The sequence below is a fragment of the Solanum tuberosum genome, unplaced genomic scaffold (genome assembly GCF_000226075.1).
Source record: "Solanum tuberosum cultivar DM 1-3 516 R44 unplaced genomic scaffold, SolTub_3.0 scf00085, whole genome shotgun sequence".
Lineage (NCBI taxonomy): Eukaryota > Viridiplantae > Streptophyta > Magnoliopsida > Solanales > Solanaceae > Solanum > Solanum tuberosum.
Window position 1 is genome coordinate 698,316 of NW_006239014.1, and position 21,626 is coordinate 719,941.

Sequence of the window (21,626 nt, forward strand, 5' to 3'; positions counted from 1 at the left end):
TCGGGGCGTGCCCCGAGGCTATATATTAAGAATTTGGGGAACAAAGGTTCATTGCCCGGTACTTCACTACCATCAAACAATATATTATCCGATCTTGGGTTAATTTCCTAACTCTTTCACTTTCAGAGAGTTAATCAAGTAGCAATCTCTATATTCAGTAGGAGTTTATTCGATGTTTTGTTCTTTAATTAGAAAGAGTGCACTATCCCATTTTACAAGCTTTTCTGTAAATAGTGAATTCATCTGTTGAAATTTGTGATGTTCGTATGAAATCAAGGCCTTTCCTCGTATTATCCAACAGAAACTTGTAATTTTTTCAGGATAGTTTGTTTTATATTCTGTGAACCATATGTCTTGATAATGCAATTCATTTGCACAAATTCTGCTTTAGGATACAGTGAACCCGATATGCATGTCGGTACCCCTGTGACTAATAGTCGACAGAAACTTTTACAGGGATTCCATAGTAGCCCAAGAGTTGTTCAGATGTACCCTATGCTTTATCAGTTTGATTTTGGTTGGAGTATGCCTCTTGGCAGGTAGCTCATAGGCAGAAACCAGGAAATAAGGTTTATACATTGGATTGGTACTTTGGTAATCAATGACAGAGCCACATTGACGGTGGTCAATTGAACATCCTTTGATAGAGAATTATACGTGTCTGTAAAAATTTATGTATATATATAAGTCAAAAATTACTTTTATGCATATTTATTAGAATCTTGAACACCTTTTGTGAAATTCCAGGCTTCGTCATTATTGCTAGTTGCTAGTTGGGAGCTGAGACTTGCATATCTGATTAGAATGGTGTATAAGGTCCTAATAAAGAAAGGGAATGTATGTTCTGTTTATTAGAAATAGGTTCTTGATTAAAAATCTTTTCTTTCTGATCTGTTATAGTGAATTGTAATTGAGTTAGAATGTGTTCCCACTTCCCACAGCTCTTTTATTGGAACAATGTCTTTTTTCCTTTTAGGTGGTAGGAGTGTCAAAAGTCAAAAGTAATTTGGTTGCAGAAGGAGTTCGGCTTGTCAAGAACTTAAATGGTAGTCTCATATCTTATATCCTTGTTGAATTGTTTACTATTTGACATCATTTGCACATTGATCCTCCTATAGAAATTGAACTCAATGTCTATGTCTCGGGGAACGGGGGCTGGGTGCCTCGGGTCACGACGGCGCCTCGGGGCGGGTGCCTTGAGGCGGGGGGTGGGCCTTAAGTCCAGCTCAGTTTCTTTACAGGTCTGTGACTGCTAGTTGGATTATCTCCTATGATTGAACTCGAATCGCTTTCTAATCTGTCTTTGCCGTTTAAATTATTGATTATCGATCTTGGTTATAACAGGATCTTCAAAAATGTAAAAGATGTTTAATCCCCACAAATTCACAACCTTGCTTTTAGTTAATATTAGAGTTGTCTTATCAATTATATGTGTAATTGTGAAACCAATATTTGATGCATTTCCTCTATAACGGGGCTATATGCAAGTTTACAATTCTCTTATAATGGCAAAATAAAAATCTCTATGTTGTAGGAAGATATCATCATTTGTCAACTTAGATCAGATGCTTATACGTGGAAATTGTTAACGTTGGTTAAAGACTTGACATGTTGCAGACCTATGTAGTGATTCTTTCTGATTGAACTGTTGTTTATGTTTGCAGTTGGTGGCAACATTCGGAAAACCATGCCTACGTGCAGCAAGATGCTCATGAGTTCTTCATTTAAATGCTGGACAGGATCCATGACAATGAGGGGAAAGCAAGTTTGGCAATCAAAGGTATATTTTGATGAGAATGGTTCTTATACTTCTTGTCTCATGTAAGACATGGTCTGGGCTCTGTTGCTTTGATAATGCATATCGTTCATCTCTTTCTGTTTGAAATGCAATACAGTGAGTAGATATAGTACAAATCTGGTCATGTACATGCTCGATTTCCGATTTCAAAATTTCCGCCCGTACTTCTATTTGGGATCAATTTCATTGATGAGAAACTGGGTGATTCATGTATTAAGACCTTGAGAACTTGAGAGTTTTGTGGCTTCCTCTTAGATCAAGGAGGATCACATATGACATTGACAAGTTTTGCCGGTTTACTCCTAAATGTTGGTAAGCTCCGTATAACTTACATAAATCTCATAGTGTAAGATTTAAATTATATTTTATCCCTACTCTTTTATATTTTACAAAAATCCCCTAAAATATCAGTCATCCTGATACATGATTGGCTGTATGGATACATAGTTGGCTTTCCGGATACATTAATGTTGCCCTACAATAAGTGTCGGAAAATCTAATTAAATCTCATAAATTACGCTTACGTTTCTTTTTACTATCAATTAGATAGATTTAATATATGTATTAATGTGCTTCATATTTATTGTATTAGATACATATATATTTTTACTATCAATTAGACAGATTTAATATATGTATTAATGTGCTTCATATTTATTGTATCAGATATATAGCTGTAAGATCTTCACATTTTGCCTCAAACTAAACAATATTTTGATAATAACATTTTTGTATCACCATTTATGAATTTGATACATACTTGTGTGGCACTTGAATGTATCATATATATATATATATATGTAAGTTAATAGGTATCAAATGCATTGTTGTGTGCCAAGATCGCTATTATGTAGTCATGACACGTTGTTATGTATCAATTTGTTAATCACTTTATTAGATGTCTATCTATAATAGAAAAAGACAGTATCGATGGATTCAGATACAATTTTTTTACCACACATATTTAGCTATGAAAATAGTAAGGTTTATGTATCACGCATATGATTTGGTAGTGCGTACGGATACACATCCTTCTAAATTTAAATAAGGTAGAAGATATGGTCACACCTAGATACATAATAAATGATACATTTGGTAGAAGTTTTGTATCAAGTATCAAAACTAATTAAGGTTATGTATCAAAACTAATATTTGAACATGATACACTATGCATGATAAAATTGTAATGTATCGTAGTGTTGAAACAAAGGCTTATACATTAAGTAAGAAACAAAATTAAGTTAATACAATAAAAATCTAGTTAATGTATCGAACTTTTTTTGGCTTTTGAGCCTTTTTTTCCACTGTCAATTTAGAAGTCGAAGATGCTTCCTTCTTCAAGTTATTGGGTAAACCCAATATTGAATTATTGACTTTTATCCATATGTATCAACGATTTTTGAAGATGAAAAACTAAAAGAAAAGTTGAAAACTGAAGTTATGGAAAGAGATCTACCTCTTGAATAACTTGAAATCATTAATTAAAAAGAGAAAAGATTTAAAATTCAAAAATGGATTAATGGGGATAATTGTTGGAGTGAAAAAAGGAGCAAAAAATCATGGGAATCAAAAGTTGGAGAAGAAAAGGATGAGAGAGATTTATGGAGTGAAATCAGGAAGTGATAAACATGAGTTTGAGGAGTGGGAGTTAAGTATCCGGTAGTTTTGTGTTACACTCAAAAATAAGGGATTTTGGAAAATTTTAGAACTAATAGGGAGGGAATAATAGAAATTATGGAAAAATAAGATGTGTATATAGGTAATTTTTCCAAATAAGAATATATGATATAGAACAACTTTCACATATAGCAAACACAAAAATCATATATTTGTATGTTATAGCAAAGTTTGCATAATTGTGCTTCATAGCAAACATATATATGTATAATTCGCTATACATATAAAAAAAAACAGTTGTATAATTCTCTATACATATATAAAGAAAGCAGTTGTATAATTCACTATACATATACAAAAGAAAGTAGTTGTATACAAAAGATCTGTGTATGTATAAAACGAGAAAGAGAGAAAGGCAAAAGAAAATTGGGCAGGAAAATATTTGTATTGTATAATTATAAGTGTATAGGACGAAGATATATGTATTTGCATGTGTATATACAATTTTCTCCGCTTTATACAAACAGAAGCGCAATTTATACATTTCGTTTCTGTTTGTATAAGCGAGAGAGGCGAGGGTGGCGAGCGAGATTTGGGAGAGTGGCGAATGAGATCTAGGAGAGGGGAGAGAGGGGAACGAAAATATATGTATATATACAATTTCCTCTTGCTTTATACAAACACAAACGCATTTTATACATTTGTGTTTGTATAAAAGCGAGAGAGGCGAGCGAGACTGCCACCAAACGAGAGTGGCGAGCGAGATTCCACCTGGGAGAGTGACGAAAATAGCAATAGTTTGCTATAGGGTGTAATTAAAAATCAAAGTATATTTATAGCATTTAATTTGAATTAATAGTTTGCTATTATGTATAATTATCAATGATTTAAGCTAAAACGGTTGGGCTTAATGAGCCTCTAGTTCTTGGCCCACATTAGCTAGCATTGTCCATTTACGAACAACAAATTCATTATTTAACGGCCATGGAAATGGAATTCACCTGTTTCCTCCACTCCTTGTGTTGTGATGGGTTCTTTCATGTGAAAGCAATGGAACTAGTCAGGGCTAGGCTAAACGATGATGATGTGATGTATAACTAGGCTTCACTTCTCCTTCACTATCAAAGTCTCATTCCGATTCTTATCTAACGAAAGAGAAGAAGTGAAGCTTTGCATAAAGCTAAAGTTCGCTACCAAATCTAAAAACAATCAATTTCATGACTCACAAAATCCAGATTTTAATTGTCTATTTAGATTTTGGTTGATAGAATACATAACTCGAAAAAGTAATACTTAAAGTTACACAAACTAAAGTTGAAAAATAGAAAACCAAACCATATCGAATTTTATTTCAATATGACATTGGAAAATTAGAAAAACTGGAAAACCAAAAAATACATAAGGAAAATCTTTCAGAACAATACCAAACTGACCGATGAACACACCCTACTCTCCACGCCTATTTCATCTATCTCCACCTTCGTTTTTTCCATCATTTTCTCTGATAATTCCGAAAGTGAAGTATTTTCAGACAGGAAAAACTAAGTCGGTTTCCTCATGTTTCGTCCAGCACGAATTACTTCATCAACAAGTAACAGCTGAGATGCTATAACAGGCCTGCAAAGAAGAAACAGAAGAAGAGAAATCAAATTCCCGGAAATGATGCAATTTAAACATACATAAAACACACACATGCGCATACAGCACAGCAAACAGAAAATGAATGAAAAGTTCCCACATACCCAGAATTAACAATCTGACGCTTCACGGAATAATTATCAAATATCCCCTCCATTTGTGGATCTACAGGTTCTCCAGTGTGTTGATTTAGTCCGACAACATTTCCTTTGTCATGCTCTCCCTGAAAATAGTTGAGATGTTACAAAGACAGATTTAAAGTATCCGTTGTTGCATGCACAAAAGATAGGTACCGTTAGAGCAATGATCACATCTTGAGTATCAAGGCCAGAGTTCTCAGCAAGTGTCTTTGGTATAACAAGGAGGGCATTACCAAAAGCTTCCACTCCAAGTTGGGCACGCTGTAAATATATTGTCGAGACAAACATATAGAGAGTGAGAAGACAGATACAGTACTTGAAGATATTTAACAGATGGAAGTAGAGGATAGTGAAAAATCCATATACACACCCCCTTGACAGTCTTTTTCACTTCGTTAATAAGGTGTTGTCGAGCCGCAACTTCAAAGGCGCCGGCACCCTGAAAGCCAGCATTCAAGACTACAACTTAGGAACAGGAAATTCATGGCCTCGTTCTTATATAATACAAATGTAAATTGTGATTCAACACTTGAAAGAGTGAGAAAGCTTAAATTCCATAATCAGATGTAGGCATGCAAATTAAATTCAGTAACTTGTAACACATCTAGTTTTGGAGTCAAGAGTTGGTTGATAGTTGAAGCTGTAACCTCCATTAATCAGAGGGAAAAATTGGGTTATGAAGTCAATAAAGCGTTCCCTTCCTGTACATCATTTTTTGTAAATGTTAAACATAAGACACTAACAATTCCTTAGCCCCAACAGAGAAGATACCAAATAATGCACAGAATTATAATGATATCTAGCAATATCCTCACATAAACTAGACTGTGTTCCTATGCATACAGACTTTTTTTCATAACCGAGAAGTCCCTGAGCACCAGTGGCAAACGATTTGAAACTCATGTAAAGTTCCCACATACCCAGAACAAACATCATGTAAAGGGGCTTCCATGTGGAAGCACACAGATAAATCTTGTTGATCAAATAACAAAACTATTGTTTTATATTGGCAAAAATGTAACATACGAGTATAACTGCTTCATCTTCAATGGTATTTTTTACTGCCCTTAGTCCATCACGAACTGCATCCTTGATTTGAGCTATTGTGTGGTCATTAGGCCCTGTAAAGAAAACAGCACTGAAGGTTGAGATCGACTTCTCCAGCTCACTACAATGATAAGCAACAGGAGACCGAACAAAACAATTTGACGAACATTAAGCACCTAAAGTACCTTTGATAAGAATTGTACAAGAATGAGGATTTTTGACATTTTCTACAAAGGTATACTTCTCTTCACCAAGAACATGCTCATAGACCAGCCCAGCCCAGCCAAGGCACTCAGGAGTTAAGTCATCAACAGAGTTAACTGCCTCCCCGCCACAAGCCAAAACCAAACGTTCCATATTTCTCCTCTTTGCCCTCCGAAGTGCGATTATCTGGATCATGAAACAAGTATGATTACATAAAATGTTTAGGGAAGACAAATCCTCAAGTTCATGTAACCCATTTAAGTCATGCAACCTACCTTTTAACTGCTCATATTGTAATCTTAGTGTTAAGGGGAAAAATACTTTGGGAAAGAAGATCCAGAAGTACTAAATAGTTACAATGTCCAAACAAAATGAGAACTTTATTTTGTGAGCTGTGACAATGCATCAAAGAGAAGTGTAAACCTCTATGCTTTGTCATTAAACCAAAAGAGAAATTGTTAAAAGTAAGAGCTAAAGGTGTAAAAACTTGCATTTGCATTCAGGTACTTGAGCAGTGTACTTCAGGAAACAAGAACCTTGGATAAAAGGTTACTATACATCACATTATCTTTCCTCAATATTTCTACCAACTTGAGCTCTTGCACATGATAAAATGGAGAGACAGCTTATTGCATATGTTCTCATGGATCCTTGATTGAGTGCTACAACAACAACTACACCTTAGTCCCAAACAAGCTGGGGTCGGCGGACTTTGACTGAGTACTGAAAACAAATTATTCAAAAAGGCACAGAACTTGTGTAATAAAGCAAATTCATCCGCATATGGTCTCAAAGAAACTTTTTTGAGTGTTGTAAACAAGTGATTTGAAAAGGCACAGAGCTTATGCAATAAACCAGTTCTGAGTTCTAACTAAGAACAATAGAAGAGACAAGCAAGCTCCATCCAACTGATCCGTTGTACTAAGCAGTTTATGATGAGTTGCACAAGTTTCAAAATGTGCCTGTTGATCTTTTCATGAAGATATTTGGAGTCTTCAGGATCCATTTGAGCATTTTTATCACCATTAAGCTCCTGTCCCCCTAGCCTTTCTCTTGTATGTCTAATTAAAGAACGAAGAGAGGGGGGATTACATGGGTTCTAGGCAGTTCTCTCTATTTTACCAAGACAACCCCAAGTTGTAGGCATAATCAGACTAATTAGTTCACAAGGTGCTAACACAACAACCAAAGAAACCAAAATGCAAAAGGTGCAAGCTTGGTTGTTGAACCATTCAGCTACTAGAAACTGAATAAAGAGAGCAACAACTTACTCCTTCCCGAGCAAGTTGATCAAGAGATGGAGGATCAATCCCCTTCTGATTGATAACAACAAAATTCTTGTCATTTCCAGCGCAGACCTGCAAAGAACCAGCAGCATTGAACATTATAATGATTTTCTTACACTACAAGAGTAATGAGATATAACCACCTGCACAGCATACCTGGTTCTTTAGGTCAATTATCTTTTGCACCCTCTCATCAACAGAACGCCGTTCTGCAGCAACCATCGCCTCTCTCTGCTCTGCATTTGAGTAGAAAAAACCTGCATTTACTTCACTGAGAAAGGAGAAGATTGATCAATGGTAAGAACTTATCAAGACCAAGCAAATCTAAGCAATGTGAATCTGGATTAACACTATTACCTCTTCTCATATTCAAGAGAGACATTAGCAGTCAAAATGTAACAGTTCTCTGCTCGCCTTTTCATGTCTGGATGTCTTGAACCATGATCAAGTACAAGGCCCTCAACCTAACAGCAGTTAGAATTAATGAGGTGACACATTAAAATTTGCATGAAGGGGAAAAAAAAACAATTTTTTCGTTCTTCATCAGACAGCACAAAATATCATGCAGAAGTGAGGCCGGCCAAGTGCATCCACATCTAGGCATTCTGGCATACTTGGTGAAAGATACACGGCTGCATGAAATATGCATTACACCATCTCTTTCCTTAACCCACATGCTAATGTATCTTCAAGACCTCCAACATGGTCAGAATTATAGGCATCTTTCACTGTGTATGACTATCACTAGATGTGTAAGGTTAATTTTTCACTCTCTACCCTAAGCACTGAACTACTTCCTCTTTTTCATTTTTTAAATAAGTCCAATCATACTTTCCTTCTATAAACCCTAGAAGGAGAAAAAATCTACAAAAGTACACCTCAGAGTGAAATATTTTCGGTAGACAGCATTCTTTATTTTACTATCGCCTAAACTTATAATGAGGTTACGTTGAACTGGTTTTCATGCATTTAAAATTTTATGTGAAAAGTAGTATCTGCTCCAGGATCGCCAATAATTTTGAAATTTGTAAAATTGTATTCTCCAGTCCAGAAGTTGACTGATCAGAATAGGATATTCATTATTCTGCTCAGTGATGAGGTCATTGTCAGTAGCTGACAACTATCTTCAATAACATTGTCATTTTATTAAAAAAATGTTAACCAAAATGTAGAAAGGCCAAGAATAGCATTCCACATACCAAACGAGTGTCTACATCGAATTTGTGACGCATGTGCATTATCTCAACCATAAAAAGATCAATAGCTTCATCAGGCTTGCGAATGCAGAGCACCTGTGGTACAAAGTTGTAAATAATGAATTTATTGCCAGATTGGGCATAAAACCCCATATACAAACTGCAAAGTATGTAATGAATGATGATGCCGCAAAACAACCAATACAGTTCATCATGCATCATTTCACCAAAACAAAAAAGGTCATCACAACATTCAATCTTAGGTGTCTATGACAGGACTTGTGTCTGAATAGATCAGTGAAGAATTCTCTCCTTTCAGAGGAGACGGCTGATACATCTAACTTTCAAACACGATAAAGATCAGCATCAGCTGGTCCCTACTCCCTCCTTCCCCAGAACACCATGTCAGAAAGAGAAAAAAATGAACTAGCCAAATAAAAACTAATAAGAGTGGGTGCTCACAGAATTCACAACAATGTCAGTCAGCTGATCAGCCAGTGACTCGTACAACTGCACCAAAACAATAAATTCGCATTAGCACCCGTAGGAAAGGAAGAACATATCAACAGCAGAATCAAAATCTTTATTATATTAATATTGCAGAAGAAACCTTTGTTCTCAATGTCGTTCTTGCAACCATCTTCAATATCTCTTTATCTGGCTCATTACCCATTACTACAGGAGTCTTAAATTTTTCAAGAAATTGTAGAGTTGCTCTTTTTGCAATTTCAAAACCATCAACTAGCACACGAGGATGCATCCCTGCAAGAAAGGAACAAGTAATGATTATTTAATTTAACCCAAAGGAGATACTTATGCATAAGATTTCATAAGGATCGCATACTAAAAACACTGAAATAGTAAGTAAAAAAGAACGAAATTTTTCATTGCATGTTTTTCCTTTCCTGAGAGTTTCTCTTCCAATTATAGTTCTATTTATTTTTCCAAAGGAATGCTTAAACCATCATAAGCTCGAGGGCTACTTTTATGAACAAGAGTAGCACAGTTTCTTGTTTTGCTTTTCTTTTCTAGTGTCATGGATGTAGAATGCACCAAAATATAAGGCAATAAAATTGCTTGGAAAAGTATATACATATATGTGTGTCAAACCTTCATCTATGCATCGTTCAGATTGTTTCATGAGCTCCCCAATGAAAAGCACAGTAGATGTAGTACCATCCCCACTAGTATCATCTTGAGCTACAGCAGTCCTAGCAATCATTACTGCAGTTGGGTTCTGAATTTGCTGCAGTTTTTAGGTTCAAAGAAAAATAAATCAATTACCTCAGAGCAACAAGATTTATCTTCCATTATGCCTCCACAAGGACAAAATCTGATCTTCAGATAGATATTCTTAATTTAGAAGAATTAACTAAGTCATTTGTGACATGCTCACGAGATTAAGACAAGCTTAGGTTATTAAGAAGTACATAAATTTTGTTACAAGACAGTTTCCACTTCCTTGAAAAGATCGATTCTTGTACTTGATTTCTGAAAACACAAAATAGGAACATAGACACCTTAATACCAAACTGGTTGGGGTTGGCTATACAAATCCTCTATATCCTTTTGAGCCCATTTCGCTTCAGTACTCACTACGCACTAGTTTTTCTTCTAAAACAAACTAGGAGTCCTCAAAAATTTGGAATTCCCTAAATTCCAGACTTATCCCTGCATCTACAAATGTGTAGCCAAGTTTGCAGGACACTGCCAAGTGACAAACATTAACACAGAATCTGATTCCACTAGCAACATCAACCCAACATGTTTGATAACAAAAGGCAAAATCGAAGAAGCAACATACACGAAACCAGAAATAAAATAGATAAAATGGGTAGAGTTCTTATTGGGAAAAGGTACTATAGGACTAAGCCGACCACTAAAGTTAGCTAAAATGGTGAGAATTTCTGACAATTATATAAGGATACAAAAGCTCATACACTTGACCGATGCAGACTTCTAACTGTCCTCGCATGTCAGGTACTAGACATGTGGAGCTTCGAGTTAACACGGGTAACCCAACATTGAGTATCCAAACACCATAATTAAGTTTAGTAGCTATACTATGTGGAAAAAATGCACCTTGGTCCTATCACTAGCTAGCAGGTAAGTAATTCTCAAGACCATATATTACAACTCATGAATTTTAAGACTTATACTCATTTTGCACCCCTAATGTATGCATCATTTTCGTCATTTTGCAGCATATACCTACATCATAAGAGGAAAATAATAGTATAACTGTTGAGCAAAGAAAGAACTGACCATCTCTTTCAACAACGTATTCCCATCCTTAGTAAGCTTAATGTCACCAGCACCACCAACAAGCCTGTCAATTGTTTGTAACTTTAGAATCGAAGACTTCCAAACAAAGTATAACCATCAATTAGTAAAACTTACATCTTGATGGTTCCTTTAGGACCGAGATTAGTCTTGAGAACATCCTGTAAACCCTTGGCGGCGTTGATGTTCATGTGAAGCGCCGCAGATTTGTTGAGCACCTCTGCATTTGGATTCAGAACCTTAACAGACATCTCCGCCAAAAGAAATGGAAGCTACACCAGATCCCAGATCGATAATGGAGAGTTTACAGAGAAAACGAACAAGCTTTTGAACTGAGAGGGTTTAAGGGCTTTGTGGAAGTGGAAGGGTTCTTATTAGCTAAATAACTCGACCGGGCCGGCCGGTTTAAGATTTTAAAACGGTCCGCCCGGAATTAACAAGCAAACTATAATTTACAATCTAATGTTAAGAGTACTAAACGAATTGATTAGTGTAAAGAATCTTTACTCTATCGGATTATGTAGCAAACATGATAAAGTAATTTATAACCAAAGTAAAATTATAAAATGTTTTGATTGTTTAGATCAAAAATATATTTTTAGCATTGTAACATACATGCATATATAGATATGAAGCAACAGGCAAGATAAAAGGATAACACGTAAACACAAAGCAAGCGAACAAAAAGATAAAAGATAAAAAGGTTAGAAGACACATGACATGACATGATGACAAAAGAGGATAAAGTAGATGATATTTCAACACCCTTCATACCAAGTTGAAATCCGAAGATAGGCATTTCAAATTTGAATTTGATGTTCGACGTATATATATGTACATATTAAGCTCCATACAAATACATTTTCTTTATAGAAATCGATTGATATATTTGTTTAAACAATTCTTTTTTGTGAACAAATACTTGTGACAAAAATTATAATGGCAAAATTGACTCAAGTTAAATATGGACTTTAGCCAATGAAGCTTTAATTGGATAGTTAGAATTGTTTATGAATATTAACTTTCACCAATATAATGTGTGTTTTTCAAGTTCACTCTTAGGAATTAATTTTGTGATAATTCAGTTCAATTACATTTGGTTCCGGTTTATACATACCAACACACACAAAAATGGGTTTCTCTCCGTTAGATCTTCCCCCTTGCGGTCTGATTTAAAATTAGAGCTCCTAATTGATTGCGCAAATTATAATATTTGTTTAGATTGTTTGGAAAACTAATTGTCACAAGATTCTTGACTGTCTAGTGAAAAGAAGACTTATCTCACAAGTAATTGAAGAGCTAATGAAAACTGATTTCACACATTTATTTTATTTATTTATTTGGAAACTAAATTGTCATAATTGAATTATGTTATCTATTGACAACTACGTCCTTTTTCCTTTTCTTTATTTATGTGATGTCCGGATCAAATTACCCGTGCCACAACTAATTCCACAAGATACCCTTCACCTCCAATAACACTATATAGAGTACCAACAGACTAGAAGAAAAGAAATGAACTCATCTCAAAATGACTTGCATAACTGAAATAAGAAGGAAAACAAAAAAAGTTCACGCCCAATTTGAAAATTAGTGACTAGTGTAGCATTTATAACTTATGAAACCACAAATTTATTCAATTTTCTGTGAGTTCCACCACAAACAACCCAAATACATACTGTTCGTTCACAAATCACACCCAAATTCTGATAAGAAAGTGAAGGCCTTCTGAACTGCAGACGATGTGGAGACGACTTAACTCGAAGAATCATGAAAGGCATACTCAAACTCTAACTGATCCTTGTTCATTCTGTTGGAGCATGTACGCTTTCTTCATTTCTTCCAAAACAGAGTCATTTGTGCTACACGAAAGGACAGAGAAAAACAATGCAGCTTTAGAGGATGTCATAAGATTTAAAGTACTAGAAATTTCAATCAAAAGTGGCTATTTTGTTCACAGGTACAACAAAGGAAGAATCAGGTTACAGTCTCCGAACTCATTTATCCTACATTTCGTTCGTGTCTAAAGTGGTGGAATTAGATGGACTAAACATATCTAAGTTTGGTGCGGAAAAGCAGAATTTGCACTGGGCAATTTTATCCCCCTGGATGCATAACCTTTTCTATGAGAAGAAGGGACTGTAATTGCTCAACCCATATCCCTTTTATGCAAAGGCGATCCAGGATTTGAAAATTTATGGGTTCCCATCCATCTCAAATTACAAAGAAAAACAAAAGGGAGGCAAAATAAAAGCCTACAGGTGACCAAGGGGATTCAAACCCCAATCAAGAGGGTAGTTGAGCTTAAAAGGTTCCGTTTCTACCACTGATTCAACAGCACACTTTGTTTATGGGTTCCCAATTCCTAGTTATTATATATTTACTGAATTTCTCAAAACAAATATAGGATCTGTGCAGAAGTTACTGGATTCTGTGAACCTTCACCCAACACCCTGAATCCTCCCCTGTTTTTATGTTATGGATGATATTTATACATCAAAACACATTGTATATGATCAAAAGATCATAAAAATAAGGACTTGACAAATTTCACCTTTGCTAGCAAATAAGGAATAATAACTTACTTGCAGTGTAACAGCTCATCTGACAGAAATTTCCTGGACCAACTAAGACCATAACTAGATACCAAAGTAAAATATGATAACCACTACAACCTCAACAACCAAAAAATATTTAGGATCGACAGTTCACCAGTCACCAACTGTAAATTAATATACAGCTGACATCATCCATATATTTGTTTACTTTCTACTACCTTGAGTATTTGAAACTTGCAGTTTAGCCAGTTTCTCTGGAGGACTAGTTCAGAGAATTTCTCACTAGAGTGTGAGAATCAATAATTGAACCACACATTAAGGGTCGGTAAAATACGGAGCCACCAAACCAGATAATTGGGCTCATCAGCAATAAGTTTAAAATTCATTTTTGCAAGGAGTTGGCTGTATTGGGTGTAAGTTCAACAGATACCACCTTCTGATACCTACATGTTGTTAGAAAGGCACCTTTTATGACACTTCTTAAAGTCAAACTAAGCAAGAACAAACAAGAGATCACCGATTTTCAATGCATTTACAGCCGTAGCTTGTACTATTAATTAGAATCTTTTGTTAAGAGGATCGAGTGCCAAAGTATTCTTAATGCCCCTCCAAGTAATTGATTTGTAGTTCCCTTTCAATTATTTGTGGCAAGTTTCCATCTATCTACTTTAACACGTAACAAAATTCCCCCAATTGTAGAAAAAAGGTATAGAAATAGGAAAGGAGAAGAGGGAGTAGCCTTAGTGGCTCGCATAAGAGGAAATGGGTGGGAAGGAGGAGGGAGAGGTGGTGATGTGATTGAGAAATTGAGAATGAAGAAGTAGAGAAAGAGCAAGAGGGGAGAGGAGAAGGAGGATGGTACGGGCGGCGTTGAGAAGGGTAGTGGCCAACTGGTAAAGGAGAAGAAAAGACAGAGTAAGGGCAAGGCAGAAGGTAAAGGAGGATGAGGATGAGTGGAGCTCCTGCTGCTAGGTGGAAAGTTTGGTGGAAAGAGGAAGAGGTGGAGGATTTTGTGGAGGAGGGAGAGGTGGAAGTGGAATAGGAGAAAGAATTTGGGGGTGGAGTGAGTACAGAAGATGATAAGGCAAAGGAAGAGAAAAGGATAATAAATAGTGGGAACTTGACACATAAATACTTGAAGGTGGAAGGCGTCAGAAATTAGGTAGCAGGAGGACGGCATGGCACTTCTCCAGATCATACTTTATTCCGTGGTAAAATTGTTCAAGAAAACTCAGCAGTAGTAACTTCCCATCTTACTCGTTGTAACAGGAGCTGTGAATGAGAAGAGTTTTGCAAAACAACTGCATGTAAGCCTGTAAAATAACAAAAGCATCCCCAAACTGCAGTCCTCATTTCGCCCCCACAGTTTCTTTGTAGCCTACATTGCTTTTCTTATCATTTGTTTTGTCTACTTTCAGCAATCAAAAGAAAAATAACAAAAGTATCCTTTTTTGTGAGTAAATAACCAAGAATGTATAAGAACAAAATTACCATGGTAACCTCAAGGATAAAGAAACTTTTTACTGACAAGCAAGTCCAGAGAACTCTCAAGTTAAATCAAAGATAAGGGACTTACTACTGATGAAGACACTCATTTAATTCCTTGGCTTGTTTACGACACTGCCAAACAACAGATATTGTTCTTCCTGAGGCACACTCAGCGTATTTTGTAGTATATCGATCACATTGTTTGAGCGCTTTCTGCTTCATTTTACTGCGCAGAGCTGAAATATTTGATACATAAAAAAGCTTAAGTTGAAAGAAAAACTGATGAAACAAGTAAAGCATAACAGATATTTATCAAAGTTTCATGATAGATATTCACATATGTCAGATAGCATATGTGATCACTGATCACAAAGACTTGCACAACGTAAACATAAGTGACTTTGTAAGGAAGAGAACAGACAGTCAGACACAACAAAGCCAAATCCACATGGACTGTTCCACAAAAGCATGAAATGAACTTTTCCTCAAGTCTGAGTAAATACTCTTACATGAGACTATGAGACAGGAAAAGGCACAATGAAGAGGCCACACCATATATATATATGTTGAAATGTAAAATTCATCAAAAAGCTTTTAAAGAAAAACATCTATCCTTGGGAGGTAGACTTATTATCATTAATAGTGTCCTCGATTGCTACCCACTTATCTCATGTCTCTATTTCCAATGCCTGCAAGTGTGAAAGAAGCTAGATACAATAAGGAGAAAAAAATTTATGGAAGGGGAATAAAGATGGGAGGTCTTTTCATTTGGTCTTCTTGTGTAATAGTGAGGTGGAGTGCAATAGTCATAATAAGAACCTGGTTACTTGAATAAACAAGAAACTAATGCGGAAGCAAAATTATAAAGACATAAATTGAAAGATATGTGAAATTCGAGAATAACATCCTAAATTTCAAGAGTAGTGCTAAGAACCCTAATTGATCTTAGTATTCAAAATTAGCAGATTAAAACTAATTATGATACTAATAGAGTCAATTCAAGAGCTAAGATCAAAAGTGATCTAGACCCCTATTTCGGAGAAATTAAAGACAACAATTAGTATAAGATAAATTACCTTGTTTAATTTACAAATAAGAACCAGAGATATCAAGTTAAAGATTTAATCTTAACTCTTCCTAATCGTTCATATAAGGTTGTAAGATAAATCTCAAAGTAGTCACACACAAAGGTGTAAAGAAGAGAAACTCTCAATTAATAATAAGGGAAAAAGGACAAATGTACCCCCGAACTTTCATAAATGGTATGTGTATACCCTTCGTTATACTTTTAGGACACTAGTATCCTTACCGTCCAAATTTTGGAACATACATATCCTTTATACTAACGGTGATACACGTGTCTCAATCTTAACGGTCGACCCGATATTTGTTAAACTTCTACCCAAAATTGAAAAATCCACCCGAATTAATCTAAAAACCCCCCCAAATACATAATACCCACAACCAAAAAATATTAACCCAAATCTCCCAAATTAATTCACTTAATTTCAAATTAAGCAACTTAAACACTTGTTTAACATCATCTTTCCCCCCGATCTTCATCCTCAACACTAAATCCTCCAATTTCTCATCAACTTCATGAGAGGAAGACCCATCCAACCATCTTCATCCCCAGAATCATCCTCCATTTTCTCCTCAACTTCCTCACATGTTTCTTGACCCATTTAATCTTTTCTTTAACTAAATCAATCATTTACTCATTACCATCATTATAAATGATCAAATCTCACCAGAAGCACTGTTGAAAGACTTCACACAACCTTTGTATTAGATTTTATCCGACGACCATTAAACCTTAACTCTTTTGTCCACTACATATTTTGCATATGACGGTTTAAGGCCAACAACGACTGAAATGGCTATTATAATCTTTCTCTTTTCGTGTAGAGAAGAAGGCCATCGTAGGATTGACACAAGGACTGATACTAGGATTAGGATTTGGTTTAGTATTAGGGTTAGATTTGTCTGAAATTTGTTTGGGGAGAAGAGGTAAATGAGAAAGAGAAGGGTTTTTGGGGTTGGAGTACCATCTGAAATTAAGAGAATCGATTTGGGGATTTTTGGGTGGGTATTATGTATTTGGTTGGGTTTTTAAATTAATTTGGGTGGGTCTTTTAATTTTGGGTAGGAAATTTAACAAATATTAAATCGACGGTTAAGATTGAGACACGTGTATCACCGTTAGTTTAAAGGATATATATGCTCCAAAATTTGGACGGTAAGCATATTGGTGTCCTAAAAGTATAACGAGGGATATACACATACCATTTACGAAAGTTCGGGGGTATATTCGTCCTTTTTCCCTAATAATAATGTTGTCTAACAAAAATAATAAAATCTACCCCTATATATAGGGAAAAAACTATCCCAAATAGAATGGATTAGAATTTACTTTTATGGAAATAATAAATAAAATCTAACTAGAAAACTTTAAACTGGGAAAGCATTTGGGTGAGGATTTTAAGCTCCTTTTTGGGCAGAAATTCAACCTCATGTGGGCCCCAATATTCTTTCATGACTTGGACCATAAAATATGTGTAGCAAGAATGGGCTTTTCTTCCATGATAAGCATCTTCTTGATTTCCCATTGAAGCCCAACAATCTTGGCTTGCAACTCCGTCTCTTGAGACCTTGATGATTGTCTTCTTATGGGCTTCTATAGCATCATCCTTGTCCATTGAGCTACATCCCCCTCTTCTTGAAAAGAATTTGTCCTCGAATTTAACCCTACATCAAACAAGGACAAGTCAGCAACATGAAAGTAGCACTTACTTAATACTCATCGAGCAGATTCAATTTGTAAGCATTGTCTCCCATTCAGTTGAGAACTTTGAAGGGTCCATTGCCTCTAGGATGCAATTTAGACTTCCTTTTGGAAGGAAACCGTAGTTTGTGCATGTGAATCCAAACTAAGTCCCCAGGCTAAAAAATTACCCGTTTTCGCCCTTTGTTTCTCCTCAAGGCAACTTGTTTATTCCGTCTTTCAGTGCCCGTCTTTGAGAATAAACAAGTTTCCTTGAGGAGAAACAAAGGGCGAAAACAAGTCATATTTAGTTTGGGGACTTAATTTGGATTCACATGCGCAAAGAACAGTTTCCTTCCAAAAGGAAGTCTAAATTGCATCCTAGAGGTGATGGACCCTTAAAAGTTCTCGAGCGAATTGGAGACAATGCTTACAAATTGAATATGCCCGATGAGTATTAAGTAAGTGCTACTTTCATGTTGCCAACTTGTCCTTGTTTGATGTAGGGTCAAATTCGAGGAGGAATTATTTTCAAGAAGAGGGGATGTAGCCCCATAAACAAGGATAATGCTCTAGAAGCCCTAAGAAGACAATCATCCAGGTCTCAAGATAAGGAGTTACAAGCCAAGATTGTTGGGCTTCAATGGGAAATCAAGAAGATGATTATCATGGAAGAAAAGCCCAAGAATTGTGGAGAAGAATGGATTATGTGCTACACATATTTTATGGTTCAAGTCCAAGTCTAAATGAAAGAAGATTGAGGCCCAAATGAGGTTGAATTTCTACCCAAAAAAGAAGCTTAAAGTCCTCACCCAAAAGGAGGAAAAAGTCATGTGCAAATGACTTGGGAAGGGCCCACATATTTTGGTCAAAGCTGGAAACTTTTTCTCATTTCCTTAGGGAAGAATTTTGGTGTTATTTTTATATGTTTTCCTAGTTTAAAGTTTCCTACTTAGATTTTATTTATTATTTCCATAAAAGTAGATTCTAATCCCATTCTATTTCTGATAGTTTTTCACCTTGGACAATACTATTACTAATTGAGAGTTTCTCTCCTTTACACCTTTTTGTGTGGCTACTTGAATTTTTTTTTTTACCATGGTGTCACAGACCAGCTTTCGTGCACCTCAACTAATTTCACGAAATACATGTCACCTCCTATCAACAACAGTACATGTATCCACCAAGGCTAAGACAAATGAGAAGAATCACCTAGTGTTTTTTGTCACCACCGAGTCTTGAACCTGAGACCTCAGGGTTCTCAACCACTTCATTAGGCTACACCCTTGGGCCTTGGGTGCGGCTACTTGGGATTTATCTTACAACCTTATAAAAATGATTCTTAAGAGATAAAATTAATTCTTTAACTTGATATATTTGCTTCTTATTCGTAAATTACTAAAGGTAATTATTCTTATACTAATTGTAGTCGGGTCTAGATCACTTTTGATCTAAGTTCTTGAATTGACATTATTAGTATCATAATTAGTTTTAATCAGCTAATTTTGAATACTAAGATCAATTAGGGTTCTTAGCACTTCCCTTGAAATTTAGGGATTTTATTCTCGAATTTCGCATATCTGTCAATTACTGTCTTTAATCTTTTATAATTTCGCTTCCTCATTAGTTTCTTGTTTATTCAGGTAACCCGATTCTTATCAAGTCATCTCTTTTTGCAATGTCCAATGGCTGGTCAGATGCAGGCTGTCTTTTTTAATCTCTTAAAGATGACTACTGTTAGCAAACTCTTAAGAAGGTTTGGTATACCATCCTGCCTGCTTGTGCAGGTGTATATGGAAGGAAAGAAATATCTACTTAACATACAGATGTCTGTTGCTTTTAGTTTTTTGGTGTAATCAACAGGATGTAAAGGAGGTAGATAGTATGTTAGACTTCATTGACTACTTGCAAGTTTAGGATCATCATAGATATCCTCCTCCTTTTTGTTTCTTGTTTAGGAAGATTGATGATTCTTGTACTGCCTAGCTGGTGTGAGGTTCCTTCTTTTTTTCGTTTCAATATACTAGTTACTTAAAAACTTTCAGCCTCAGAAACAATCACACACTCCTATTTGTTCTTGTCTCCGAATGTGTCACGTGGAATACACCCCTTGATTGCCATTTAGACATCAAAAACGAAAAAACCAACTGACTATACCACATAATTCCCATCCACCTACTAAATTCAGCCCTTGATTTTACATTTCAACTGCCAAAACAAAAATGGCAACGGAATATACCACATAATTTTCCAGTCGCCTAAACTAAGCCCATGGTCCATCTCCATTCTGGAAAACCAGATAAGAGAAAAAGAATCCTAAAGCAAAATGGATGATGAGCTTCTTAACGCAAAAAATTCCTTGAACTTTATAGAGGAAACAATTGTTGAGAAACATACTCTTAGAGTAGGGAAAATTCAAATTGTACTAGATTTTCCCAAAAATACATTCAATTAGCACTACAATAGAGGATAAAGGATGAGATTGAATGCCATTTTGTTTTATTTTCTTTAGTGAGCCCTTGCTGAATGCTAATAACATATTGTAGGCAACATCATAAATAGAATTTCCATATCCAATACAGTCAAACCCTTAGAAGTGAAGACATCATCTATCCTCCTTAAGAGTCCAATAAATAGGACATGAAAATTTGATAATCGAACCATCTTGTAAGAAGAACCATTATTTTCCCAGCACTTTTTCTTACACCATCATTGAGCTAATCTAATATGAAACATCTTATCTTGTTAAATCTTCATTTGTCTAAAATCACAGTTTCTTCCTCCCAATAGTAAAGTTAATCATCTTTCAACCAACTACCCAACAATGATTAATACCTCAGAAATGAATGGGAAATTGTAAAAACTTTCTTTTCCCTTGGATAAAGAAATAAAATGTCCTCCCTCCCTTCACTCTTACTTGTCACATTTCACTTCACGAGAGTCAATTTGACTAATTTCGTACAGATTTTCGAAAACTATACAAAAAAATACTATAAGTTGCAATACTTCTAATATTAATGTAGGTCAAAGCTCAGGCAGTTGTACCCAAATACTATAAAAAAAAAGTGTTTAAAAGCTATTTTGTCTTAAAATCACTAAGCATCAATCCAAAGAGGCACTTAATTAGTTCAATGAGAAGTAAATTGTGTTTCAAAGCAAGTACAGAATGAAGATGAGTGAACAATTTTCCTAATTTTAATGGTGAAACTGAGGAATTGACATCTAGGGTTTGGAGAATATACCTTCTTCGACCTTCTTTTTGACGTGATTTTCTCTGGCTTCTTGCACGTATCCCATTACGAAACTGATACTTCAACTCTTCACAACTCCTCTTCTCCAACACCCTAAAACCTCACTTTGTAATGAATGAGTATGTAATTTATTTACCGAATAATTCTACTATATTATAAAAGAGAGCTTAGGCCCAAATATAATATATAATATTCAAAATTGGGACTTTTCCTAATCTTGAATATTATATATTATACTTGTGGGACTTTTAAAAGGAAGTTTCTTCAATATTATTTATTATATAGTAGAACTTGGGCATAAACTCCCTTTTAAAATAATATAGAATATGTGTATATATATATATCTCACAAATGGA

At 35.4% G+C, this 21,626-nt stretch overlaps 2 protein-coding genes across 2 annotated transcripts; both read right to left on the bottom strand.

Annotated features, from left to right (window-relative positions):
- Positions 1-4,647: 4,647 nt before the first annotated feature.
- On the bottom strand, positions 4,648-11,565 carry LOC102578762 (T-complex protein 1 subunit zeta 1). Its single transcript, XM_006346857.2, has 15 exons — positions 11,327-11,565; positions 11,192-11,255; positions 10,037-10,172; positions 9,537-9,688; positions 9,389-9,436; positions 8,930-9,022; positions 8,088-8,194; positions 7,887-8,001; positions 7,716-7,802; positions 6,426-6,630; positions 6,220-6,314; positions 5,564-5,632; positions 5,347-5,454; positions 5,158-5,276; positions 4,648-5,032 (listed from the first exon to the last, which is right to left on the bottom strand). Exons 1-15 carry the CDS (start codon positions 11,458-11,460, stop codon positions 4,957-4,959), a joined length of 1,608 nt encoding a protein of 535 aa, XP_006346919.1. The 5' UTR covers positions 11,461-11,565; the 3' UTR covers positions 4,648-4,956.
- Positions 11,566-12,763: 1,198 nt separating this feature from the next.
- Positions 12,764-21,397, bottom strand: LOC102579090 (uncharacterized protein DDB_G0275933). Its single transcript, XM_006346858.2, has 3 exons — positions 21,262-21,397; positions 15,344-15,491; positions 12,764-13,071 (listed from the first exon to the last, which is right to left on the bottom strand). The coding sequence occupies exons 1-3, from the start codon at positions 21,314-21,316 to the stop codon at positions 12,993-12,995; spliced, it is 282 nt and encodes a 93-aa protein (XP_006346920.1). The 5' UTR covers positions 21,317-21,397; the 3' UTR covers positions 12,764-12,992.
- Between the last annotated feature and the right edge of the window lie 229 nt (positions 21,398-21,626).

What these genes read in the sequence shown, in the direction of transcription:
- LOC102578762 (XM_006346857.2), bottom strand. Translation starts at nt 11,460, where the DNA reads ATGTCTGTTAAGGTTCTGAATCCAAATGCAGAGGTGCTCAACAAATCT. An exon ending in ATACGTTGTTGAAAGAGATG is followed by an intron (nt 10,173 to 11,191) that starts GTCAGTTCTTTC and finishes TAAAAACTGCAG; the next exon opens with CAAATTCAGAACCCAACTGC. An exon ending in ATCAACTTGCTCGGGAAGGA is followed by an intron (nt 6,631 to 7,715) that starts GTAAGTTGTTGC and finishes TTCATGATCCAG; the next exon opens with ATAATCGCACTTCGGAGGGC.
- LOC102579090 (XM_006346858.2), bottom strand. Translation starts at nt 21,316, where the DNA reads ATGGGATACGTGCAAGAAGCCAGAGAAAATCACGTCAAAAAGAAGGTC. An exon ending in CAAAAAGAAGGTCGAAGAAG is followed by an intron (nt 15,492 to 21,261) that starts GTATATTCTCCA and finishes CAAATATTTCAG; the next exon opens with CTCTGCGCAGTAAAATGAAG. An exon ending in AATGAGTGTCTTCATCAGTA is followed by an intron (nt 13,072 to 15,343) that starts GTAAGTCCCTTA and finishes CCTTTCGTGTAG; the next exon opens with CACAAATGACTCTGTTTTGG.